The sequence below is a fragment of the Haliaeetus leucocephalus genome, unplaced genomic scaffold (genome assembly GCF_000737465.1).
Source record: "Haliaeetus leucocephalus isolate CR32 unplaced genomic scaffold, Haliaeetus_leucocephalus-4.0 Scaffold76, whole genome shotgun sequence".
Taxonomy (NCBI): domain Eukaryota; kingdom Metazoa; phylum Chordata; class Aves; order Accipitriformes; family Accipitridae; genus Haliaeetus; species Haliaeetus leucocephalus.
Window position 1 is genome coordinate 2874486 of NW_010972512.1, and position 11655 is coordinate 2886140.

Below are 11655 nucleotides of genomic sequence, written 5' to 3' on the forward strand. Positions count from 1 at the left end.
AGCTTGGATTTCATTTTCAGTGGGCAGTGATTTCAGGGTGCTTTAATTCTGGGTTACCAACCATGAAACTGATAAACAGAAAAGGATGAAATTTTGACCCTAAAGTGTAAGCTCCTAAACTGGTATTTCACACTCTAAGGTGAAGACTTTCTGGGCAACCTTCCCCTGCCCAGGCAGTCACAGTGTTTTACAGTACAGTCTGGTATGATTCTTGCCATACTGCTTCATGCCTCTTTCGTGAGTGTGCAGGCCTGTTTCCCAAGCAGTGTTTCTTGCTGGGATCGCTCCAAGATCCAAGCATCCTAGCAGGATTTCCAGTTGGACTTCAAGGGGTTTGTTTTGACCAAGAATTTCCCCAGTGACCCAGGACTTGCCTTTCTGAGGCCATGCTTATACAGGAGGAATTAATACCCGTTTTAGAGCAACTTGTCAGCACCAACACTAGTAACAGTGCAAACGCTAGTGTGGACAGGCTCAGGCGTCTATCGCATCAGGAAAACTTACAGAAAGCAGCCTTGCTCTGTGGTCAGTCTGCACCCAGGTGTTAATTACCCTAGTTCAGACTAAGCTCAAGAGCCTCTCTTCCTGTACCGTCACTCACGAGCAGCAAAGATACCTGAATGGGAACCCCAGCAGAGGATTGCTGGCAGAGTGCTCCCTGTCTGAGCCTGCCAAGTCTTCCAGACATACCACAAAGTCTATCTGGTCTCTGAGGCTCTGGGTGCAGGAGGGTGTTAAGGAAAGTAATTAATTTGTGGACACAGTGGGACACGATTGGTCTTTACTTTTTAAATTGTCAGGGCACCTAGGATCCTAGATGGGCATATTAATTTGGATATTATGAATCGGAGTAAGTATCAATAAGCAGAGTTGTTAAGAAATCTCTCCTCACTCATGCACATCAGGAACGTTTTCCTCTTCGGCATGTGTTCTTCAGTTCCCCAGCAGTACAAGCAAATTGGAAAGTTCAGCTGTCATTTGGGGAAGGTCATAGATCACACTAGCAGCCTGAGTAATCCAAAAGGTTTTAAGTATCATAGCATTTAGTTTAAAGTGAAATTTGCTCTGACAGGGGCTGGCAGACCAATAGGAAAAAGAAATATTTGTGCTTCGAGAAGTGCATGTGTAGAGACCTCGAGTATAAGTGATGGCTGGAAGTGATTTCAGTCTAAAAAAAACAAATCATTAAGAGAGTGCATAGGGGTAAAATACACAGTTCATATTTTAAAGGGTCTCAAAATGAACCAGCAACTGAGGTTAGCAGTACATAGTAATTAGCTGTGCTGTTCACTGTTTAACTCCATCAGCTCCAGGCGTGGTGGTAAACTTTGCACAAGAAAACAGTTGTGCTTTGATGGCATGGTTGGCAAGCACCAATCTGAGCGCACGCGTGCAATTTGTGGGACAAAGCTGCCTTAAATAACTTGCAGATTAAGGCAATGGCGTAAGTCATCTATCTGAGGAGTTTGTTGTGGTGTTTTTGATCCATGTCCATTATACAACTACAGGGACTGCATGCACTTCTACTAGGTACCTAGTTGAACAGGGATGACTAATGGGAGCAAAAAATAGCAGTTCAGGGATGAGTGTTGTTGCCTCAATGGCATAATTATGTGTCCCTTACTTTTTGGGAAGACAGGCTGATGCTTCCTCTGCTGGGCACTGAGTTTTCCTGAAGATACTATATAAATAAGGCCAACAACACATTTTTCCTAGGAGCAAGTTTTGAAGTTGATTGCTGGTATAAATCTAAGAACACATGGCACAAATCATGATCTCAAGCCGATCGTTACCCAACAAGTGTTTACAGCCAAAAAGCTACCACCTTTCCTGGCTCTACTGTTCTGCTGTTCTTGGCAGAAGTGGCAAGGATTCATCAGGACTTGGTTTTTAAACCCCTGTCTCCGCCTCTGTAGGTTATGCTTGCAGAGTCATTGCCCTTGGCCTGCCAGCTTCGTAAGTAAGCCAGACTTCAGTCTGCAGACGCATGTTTGCTGTTTTGTTGCCCTACCCCTCAGTTACCTTCTGGGTTTAACAGCCTTTCTTTCAACTAAGAGGACAAGCTTCTTGCTATGGGCTGCCAGCGCAAACAATCAAATAGGCAAAGCTGGTATGTTTCAAGAGCACTAACATAAAAATGAAGCCAACTTTTTTTTGAAGCAGGGACATGCCTTAGTTTACTTAAGAGAAATATTTAGATAGGGGAAAGTGGTGATTTGATCAAGGTGTTTTAATGTGATTTTCTATTCCTTTCTTTTTTTTTTAACTGTCCAAAGCAGTTATCAGCTGATCCATCTCTTCCAGTTTTCTTCAGGACACTAACATATGTCTGAACCATTTGGAAATAACTGATACTCCTCAAAGTTTAAACTCTAGGGATCTTTACATAATTACTTACACATTTATAAAAAGAAATATAAAAAAAAAGATTTGCTGAGAATGTGATTGAAACCATGTTTTCCCTGCTTTCATTATCAATTTAAAAACATTTAAAAGTTCTTTAAATAAGTATTACTAAACTGGAAGTAGCTGGGACAGCTCTGCCCGCAGTGATAGAGACCTATTGCCACCTCGTGGCTCAGTGTCGTTGTTACACCTCACTCCCCAAAACCACAATGTTCTTTTAGTTTGGTAGTATATAGCAGAGTGAACAGTTAGGAGTGACCAAAAGAAGTTCTTGAAACTCTGCAGCATCAAGAGAAGCCACATTTACATTTAAGAAGAAAATCTTGCTTCAGGACAGGTCTCTCAGGCTGCTGTATTTGTTGTGTCCCCCTCTGCCACAGTAAACCTGAGGACAGCTACTGCTGTCTCCCCTGGAAGCCAAGGCATGGCTGCTACTAGCTTGACTTGCGGTCAGCAGCCTCCCTGCACACAGGACTCACAGCCAACAGCACCCACAGCCTACTCACTCACTGACAACGTCTTCCCAGAATGAAGTTTTCAGTAGTTAGCAGAAATGCAAAGAGCCCCTATTCTACCATACTAGTAATAAAAACAACTTATCCACAACTAATGTTGTTATAGTCACAGGAAAAAAAATTGAAATATAAACACAGAAAAGTATTTTCTGTTAAAATGTCTTTTCATTATAAATCAACTGTAGATGCTTTAAGGATCTTTGGAAGAAAACAATGGAATTCCTGAGTTTAAAGGTAGCCTTAAAAGGTCCTGCTTCTCTGCAGTGTTACATGTGTGTGTGGCATCACTGGCAACTGGGAACTCGTAGTAGCACAACAAAACTGGACTCTGTGCTTCCAAATCCCATTATGCTTTCTTTTAGTATGTTATTAACTCCTAGTACTAATGGTACTGAAAAAACTCTTTAAAAGAATTGACATTGTTTTACAGTAGTTATTCAATTTGGGTTTTTTTTCTGAACTGCCAGACAAATTGGTCAGCTTCATGCTGGTCCTTGTTGGCTTATTCGGAAGAGCTTTGTGGCCTGTATTTGGAAAGCTGTTCCCAACGGCAGCCCATGTGAGGTCTGTCTGTGTAATCTCTTTGCATACAGCAAATCAGTAACAATGGTAGAAGCAGGGACCATCCTCTGACTAAGGTGAGTGCAGGGTTTGGTATTTCTGGAGATGAGAGTTAGATACAGACAAAGTAACAGGATTGCTCTTAATCCCTTCTCTCAGGAGTCTTTTAAAGCTTCAAGCCTGCTAATGAGAAAGCTCTTGTTTGCCAGGTACGAAGGAGGGACCTGAAGAAGGTGCCTCAGAGGTCACCAGCTCATTTCATAATGGGTTTGGAAAAGAGTAATAGGACTTTGGAGTGGATACAGGAAAGAATGGGTGGCCAGGTGAAGGTGTGGAGCCAGAGGCATGTGTTCACATGGCTTTGCACCACTACAGGGTACATCACGGCTACTCTGCTTCTCTTTGCTGTGCTGAAGGGACTGATCAGCCTTTAAGGTGAGACTGATGGCTCTGTGTACGAGTTATGAGACGGGGGCATTGCCAATTCAAATACAGACAGGTAGACATGGAAATGGCAAAGCACTTTCAGGGCGCTGCATTTCTCAAGATACAGTCAGGTGAAACAATTATTTTCTTTGCAGTTTAGCTTGTTGACTGTCCCCTTCCCTCTCAGAGGACAAATCTCTGCCTCGGGCCTTCCACTTTCACCTGATTATTGGAACATCCCATGAGTGAACTAGTTTATTGGGAAACCAGGCACCAAGGATCCTTTTCTAGGACTTCACAGAGGCACAATCTGAGGAAAGTGTCTTTGCAAGGACAGAGTGATGGACGTGGTCCCCCACCACTTCGGCTGAGCCCTTTCAGTCCAACTGATTCAGCAGTGCCAGCTTTCTGCTGAGCCAGGGCCTGGGGCCCACCCATTGTACATCTTCTGGATGGGTCATTCTTTCCCAGCCTTGACTGTTGCATAACCCATGTTCCATATGTATAATTGGCAGTAATGAGGTTCAGCTTTTCCCCACTCCAAAAGCACTTTGGTTCTTTGTGTTTTGACAGTCTTCAGAGGGGAAGTTCAACTCCTTTCAATGCATCTTTAGTCAGACAATAAATCAGAATCCTTTTCCATTTGTCCTTCTACTGAAGTGGAAGTTAAGTGACATAACTATGAATAGGCAGTAATCCAGTATCTTAGGCAATGTTCATTTTTCCTTTACCTCCTGCATGAGAGTTATTGTTGAGCATGAAATATGTGCCACTTTTCCCTACACAGTTCTTGTGCTTTAGTATCTAATTCATTGCTGTGGGAGTTTTTAGGTGTAAAAGATGCTGTTCTATAAGAAAAATTAGTTATTCTGTCTCATTAGTACATAGCCTTTCAGTATATGATGAATTCTTTCTGCCATTTGGCTGTCAATCTTGTGTCACACCAGAAACACTGTCCTTTGCTGAACTATGTTGCTGTGCCAGATATTCTCACTTTCTCATTTCTAGCTGGTATTTTCCCAGGGGCATCAGAAATGTACTGAAGGAAGGAAATGAGATTATTCAGATGTGCTGTGTAGGGCAGGGTTACCAGAGGGCTTTGCAAGAAGCATGCTTGAAGCCTTTCCTGAAAGACATGCTAACTTTAATGTACAGAGAGAGAAACTGAGTCACAGAAGTGAAGTGCTTTGCTGGTAAATCCATAAAAGGATAGAAGAGAAGACTTCTGTCTCTTCTGGGATTTCTATTTGACCTGAAAGCTTTTCCTCGGTAGGAGTTCTGTTGGTTTCTCTGCAGCATTTCTTTTCCCAAGGGAAGAGGAGACAGAGCAGAGCTGGCTAGAAGGGGATGATGGCTTGCAAAGTTGCCTCACAAAATTACTTCTATGGCAGGAAGAGTTGGAGACACCAGCACTAGTGCACCTTCCCTACTGTACAAAAAACAACAGTTTCTCCTCTTTTTTTTTTTTTTTTTGTAGCATCGGAGTTGATGGATTTGGTCAATCACCAGGGGTTCCTGGCCGCCCAGCCACTGCGTATGGATACCGCCCGGATGAACCTTACTACTACAGCTACGGAGCACGATAAAACAGCCCGCTCTACAGTCCAGGATGCTGCCACCTGCCCTGGAGGAACCAGCGTGTGCGTGGCCGGCAGTAGATCTGTCCCTTGGTAATGCATGATTGTACCATAATGGGTCCATCATTATGTATCCTTTGACGTGTGTAGTTCCAGATAAAGCTAGCATTTCTGGGTCCAGTGTTTTAGTGACAGTGTTTACTCTTTGCTTGCTCTTTGTTATCATTTTTGTACAGTATTTGCTCTGTGACTTGAAAGCAAGAATTGGAAAGCTACTGGACTGGAAAATGTCACTTATGTACATTAAGCTACTAATTTAATTTCTATTAAATACAAAAACCTGTGGGGTCAGCAGTGGTGAATGTGTTTCTAACCAATGTTTCATTTGTTTTACAAGGCATTTAAGAATAATGCTTCATGTGAAGTGTGTTTAACATGGACTGTTTCCCTCTAATGCTTAAGTAACAGGAACACTGTTAAGATCCAGCATCTCCTGGCACTGCCCTGACGCATAGTTACCAAAGTCCAGTCCTGGGTCTGAAGACTTTAATAATGGAAAGATGGCACAGATTTGCTCCCCTGGAGCTTCAAACATTTACAATGTACTTTAAATGCTTGAAAACACTTAAAATGAAAAACTACACTACAACAGGATACCTTTACCATAGTGTTTAGAGTTCTGTGGGCTGAGAGAAGACAGCCACATCCTGAGGGCTAGCAAGAGAAAAAAAACACTGTAACTTGGTTCAGAATCCAGATGCAGAGCCTTTCCCCCAGCTTCCCCATCCTAAAATACAAATGCATCTTATCCTGCTTGTTCACAGGCTTTAGGTTGGATCTAAACACCAATCATTGACTGAGCAGCAGAGACAGGCCAAGACGCCTTCACGTTGGACTTGCAATGTGGTGATTGCATTAAGCCATGTTTTGAAACATGCTACATGCAAACAGAGTTTAGGCTAAAGCTATTATTAAGTTGTGCACCTGCACCCATAAGAGACAAGAAAGCGTATGGAAATGCCCTCTCTGCCAGAGCCATCAAGAGAGCAGTTCAAGTTTTCATTTTTTAAAAGAAAGCTACTTCCACCTCATGATTTTTTTTAATATTTTTTTTAAATGGCTGTTGATTTGCAGAATTGTTCCTCTCCTCTTTTATCCCTCATTTCTGGCTTAAACGGAAAATAGACCGGCATCGGGGGCTGATACTACTACAACAGTAGCCAGTAATCCTGTAAGACTGGTGTATGTGCTAGGAAGGTGGTCTTCAAAGGCGTGGGGTTGTTTAGGATGTTGACAGGCTATTAGTCTTACACTTTAAAAATATCTTTGAAATCAAGATTTTTTTTGAAACTTTGCTTTATCTTTTAAAAGTGTGCAGGTACTTTTATATGCACTGTTACTATGTTTCATAATGCGTGACTGGAAATGATTCTAAAATTAGCCATGGTATTTCTTAGCAGTTTTCAGTCTCCTCCCTGTGCTGGCTTCATGTTCATGGCTTCACTTACTGGAGGTAGGTGGAAGAACAGCATTGCCAAGATTAACTAGTATTTTTTTAAATCCTTTTCGATACAATTTTTAACTAATTCTTATGCAGTTTCTTAGAAAATACAAGATCTTAGTAGAAACACTGCAGAAAACTTTAATTCAACTAATGGATTTCCAGTGTCGTACCTTTCTAGATTCTTTCCATTGGTCTGAGCCCACACTTTATCTGCCCAGCAGTTGTGCCACATTTAGTCAAAAGCTTTCAGATATTTTTATAGTTATAGCTGTGAGAGAAATTACCCAAACTGCATATTCAGACACAGGCTTTTCTTTTGAGACTGGCACTCCCTCATCAGGCTTTTCCAGAAAATTAGTGTGAAGTTATTTAAAGCAGTTGCCCTTCTCATGGAATGCGTTTTGGGGGGAAAAAAAAAAAAAAATGAAGTGGGTCCTTGGAGTATATGCAAACTATCAATGAAACTGAAGGAGCCTTTAATTGGAAGCTTCAGGTTAACGAGGAACTACAGTTGAGCTTCAGCAAATGGGTGGGTGTCTGTAATTGTAATACAGTTGTGACCATGCTGAGAATAAATGGCAGTGGAAAAATCTCTGGCTGCATTTTTAGTATTCAATGTTAGGAGTTTATGAGAAAAGAATAAAAGATCAAGTATTTGTAGCTTTGCCTGGCAGCAGCTAAGAGAAGAACATCATTTATCTGCAAACGGAGCTTGGTAAAAATTACTCAGCACTTAGTAGCCTGAGGACAGAGCCTGCTAGCCAAGATGAAAACCAGCTGTGCCACTATACTCTCTAAGGTGGGAGAGAGGCTGATTTTCCCTTTAATTACAGTTCCTGAGCCAGAAAGGGGAAAAAAGATATGAGCACATAGACTTTTCAATCTATATCACATTTCCTGTGGGTGTCAGAGGGAGACTGGAGAGTCTGACCTGTAAGGTAACTTTTTAATTATCTGTATTTATGGATTCAGTCCCTGAGTACTGTATCCTGCATAAAATGGGGTGAGGAGGGATCTGCTTTCTTTTAGCAACTTCTACAACTTTTGTCCTTTCCTCCTTTTCCTGGTTTCTCTCCCTGACTTTGTGTAGCTCCTCTTTTCTTTCCCTACAGCAGTAATCCCTAACTGTCCCGAAGTATCCTGGATTTCCCAGTCTGCTGCTAATTAATCAATGAGTTTGGTTAGGCAGGTGTTTTAGATATAATTAGGCTGTAAAGTTAATAGCACAATGAAATAAGCATAGGCTGAGAAGTTCATAGGTCTGTTAGCTATTATTCAGGCTTTCTGCAGATGTACAGTATAATTTCCATGAGCAATCTACTTAATGCAGCAGCCTAAGATCTTGTTTTAAATTATTATTTGTACCATGCTAGTACTTAGGAGCTTGCTAGGGCAACAGAGGGTGGGGAAAAGCAAAAGTAAACAAATATCCTTGGCCTAGAGGGCTTATGAAGGACCTGATTCCAAGTCTTTTAAATATCGGTCTGTGCGTGGAGCTGTCTGTTAACAGTTTAACATGTGCATTTAATTCTGAAATAAGACTGCCATGATTCTGTTTAATTTAATCCACTCTGGATTAAATGAAACAGGAACAAGATGTATCATCTTCTGGAATAAGTAGGACAAGCTCTATTTAGCCACAAGAGATTTCAAGCCCCTCTGGCAGGTTCTTTAATGGAATTCCTGTAATACACCACTGGTAAGCTCAGCTGTCCGCTCTTCATGGGAGAAGGCTGAGAATAGCTACAACCTTCATTCCTTCCATAGCCATCCTCAAGAAAAATAAAATACAGTGAAGCTGACTTACTGGTACAGCTTACGTTGCAGCTGTCAGCCCTTAAAGTTGTTGTGATCTGCTCATTTTTTCTTTATGAGGTTAAGGAGAGAGCTCTGAGGTGATGAGAGAGAAACTGGAGCTGCCTGCCTGCGCAGGTGGTGGAAGACAGCACTGCATTGCACGTAGTTCACAGGTAGAAGGTGATGACGTTTGCAATCAGTTAGTCTAGAAACAGACTTTTCTGGAGTTGGTATGTTGGGGTCCCTGCCCCCTAAAAAGAGAAACCCACTTCTGTTTATTAAGAAATTGAGTACTTGAGAAATACCGTTAGCAGCAAAAAGCTACTGTAATGTCATTGTAACTAACATGACTACATGGCAGGACGACATCATTGGTAAGGACGTTATCGGCTGCAGTGCTGGGACCACCACCACCCCAGCCCTGTTTCTTTGCTCTGCCTTTTCTGAAGGCCCTGTGGCCTGGAAGTGGAAAAGCTGGGGAACGTTCATACAGTGCAGACAGTGACTGCACCAGAGACTGCTGGACAACACTCCCCAGCTGTCCTTCTAGACCTTACAGGCTCTATTCCATAGATGGGCTTTTTGCTCCATCCTGTTCTACAGTTACTAGCTTTCTGTGTCTCCACTCTGCCCATCCTTTCTTGCCCAATCGACTTAATCAGTTACAAACCTAATGAAGCACTTGCTAAGAGCTCTGTAATCCTGCTAGTTCCCTGTCTACTCTTTCTTCTTCTGCCCTTGAAAGAGAAGGAAGGGGGTTCACACCTACCTCGTTAGGTCCTGAGTTACTCTCTGGAGGAGCATACGTTGGCTGTTCTTAGGAAAGTCAAATTGCAAAACTTGAAGGACAGAAGCCCAGCTCCTGTGTTTGTACAGCACCTAGCACAATAGGGCCCTGAGCAGGGCGCGCACCTCGGTACCTCTTCAGTTTGTATGCAACAATGGACTCGCCCTGGAAAAGCAGATAAAGGGAAGGAGTGCTTCTCCACAGAGGCAGTCCTGCAAAGTAAATACACCATAAATGATGCAGAGCAGGCACAGTTTGCTTTTCTTTTCCTGAGAGCCACGTGAATTACACCACAGCCTGAAGCTGGAGCTAAGTGCTGTGAGTTGAAATCAGTTGTTGCTTATTAAGAATTTTTTGTCTTCACCTACAGTTGTTAAGCTCTTCTACTCTTCTGCCTTTCCCCTGCCACATGCACACAGAGGACATACAAATCCACACTTAAGCCCTTGAATAAACTGTGGTGAGGAATGTCCACAGTTCCCCCTATTTCGCACTTTGGGGCCAGGGTCTTTTGGCATGACTGTTCCATTTGCGCCAAAGACTTCAGCTCTTTCCTGCCTTTGAAAGAGGGAGGGGGCATATCTGAACTTCATTTTAGCTTCTGTTCCTGTGTACATTATGTCAATATGTGACATACTTTGCCTCACACACCACGTATGACCCATTCTACTTCCCTGCACCCTCCTCCTCCTCCCATCATCTTTCTGCTTTATTTAAAAAGACTCAGATCATCCCACTGCCAGCGGAGCGGACTTCTCCTAGCACTCTGTCCCTTTGTTCACCCTGACATGCCAGCTTATAGACCTTCCAGCGCACAGTCGTAGAAGAAAGTCTTCCTCTTTGCTTGCCTAAACAGATCGTGAAGCTCAATTGAACAGAGTTTGGCTGTGGATCTGAGCGGATCCCTTTTCTGTCCAGATACCTGTGGCTTTGTTGTGCTGGAGGGACTCCAGCATAACCGAGCCACTGGGCAGTGGACCTTGTCGGTGGGAGTATCTGCACGGTCCACGCTCTGGGTATGGACTGGAAGGCTTCGCTAGGAAGGGGGGAAAAAGTGTATTGCTGAAGAATACACTCTACAAAGTTCATGCCAGATTTGACAGGACAAAATTTAATGCAGGCTAAACTGGTGGAGTTGGGTTACTAAAGAAAACCAAGTAGTTAGCAAGGCTTAGACCACCTTTGTTAAAACACACTGCCATTGCCATTAAATCTTTGTCTAGACATGGCCACGGGTATGGGGTGTGCTGCTGGGCCCTGCTCACTCTAAGCGTTAGGTTCAAAGTGATTGAGCAAACCACATCCTAATGCCCTGGCGCTGCGTGAAACTGGAATAACATTGGTGATATGAAAATAGTGTGTGAAAAGCCCAGACCTCCCACTGCACTATAGTAATTCCTTTCAACGTTCGTTCTGCTGTCCAAGAAACTCACGTGAAATCTCTCCCCGGAGTCACTTTACTCTGCAGCATAGAGAGCAATTAGTTTTAATGGCATTAAATAGATCTCCTTATGATGCACGAGTTACACCACGAAAGCGAACGCGCGGGGCGCGGGGCGGTGTGCGAGACAGACCACCTGCCTCGCGTACGCAGTTTTCACCCTGTCGCCCGCCCTTTATTTAGGCTGGTCGGGAAGCTATTGCTCGATTCCCTCCCTGTAGCCGTGGCGGCGGGGGCTGAGCGGGGAAACTGTGGAAGGAAATTGGCTCCCCGCATGCCGCCGGGGGACAGGAGGCCGCCCTGCGTTCCAAGGAAGGAGACACCGACTCCCCGAACGCCCGAGACCCATAAATCACAGGCAGCACGGCTCCTTTCCACACAGCAAAGGAGGTTCAGGCGCAGGGTCCATCCTGCCCACCGCGCCGGAGGCACCGAGCGGCAGAAACGGAGGATGGGGCTGGCGGGGAGGGGGGGGGCACAGCCCGGCCGCTGCTGTGGGGCCTGGACCGCAGCGCAGGCAGGAGCGGCGGGGCCGACCCCAGCACAGGCTGCGCGCAGGGGTGGGCTGCGGCTCCCGCCAGCGGGAATTCGGTTGCTGCCACGATTCCCGAGGGGCTGGGGGGTGCCGGCAGACGCGGGCC

The 11655-nt window shown here is 44.1% G+C and overlaps 1 protein-coding gene across 2 annotated transcripts in view; it reads left to right on the forward strand.

Annotated features, from left to right (window-relative positions):
* KIFAP3 (kinesin-associated protein 3) overlaps positions 1 to 5494 on the forward strand; it is a 72591-nt gene extending 67097 nt beyond the window's left edge. For both annotated transcript variants that reach the window (XM_010581524.1, XM_010581533.1), the window contains one exon: positions 5386 to 5494. In XM_010581524.1, the coding sequence (XP_010579826.1) occupies positions 5386 to 5494 (109 nt within the window). The remainder of the gene's footprint in view (positions 1 to 5385) is intronic.
* The last annotated feature ends 6161 nt before the right edge of the window (positions 5495 to 11655 follow it).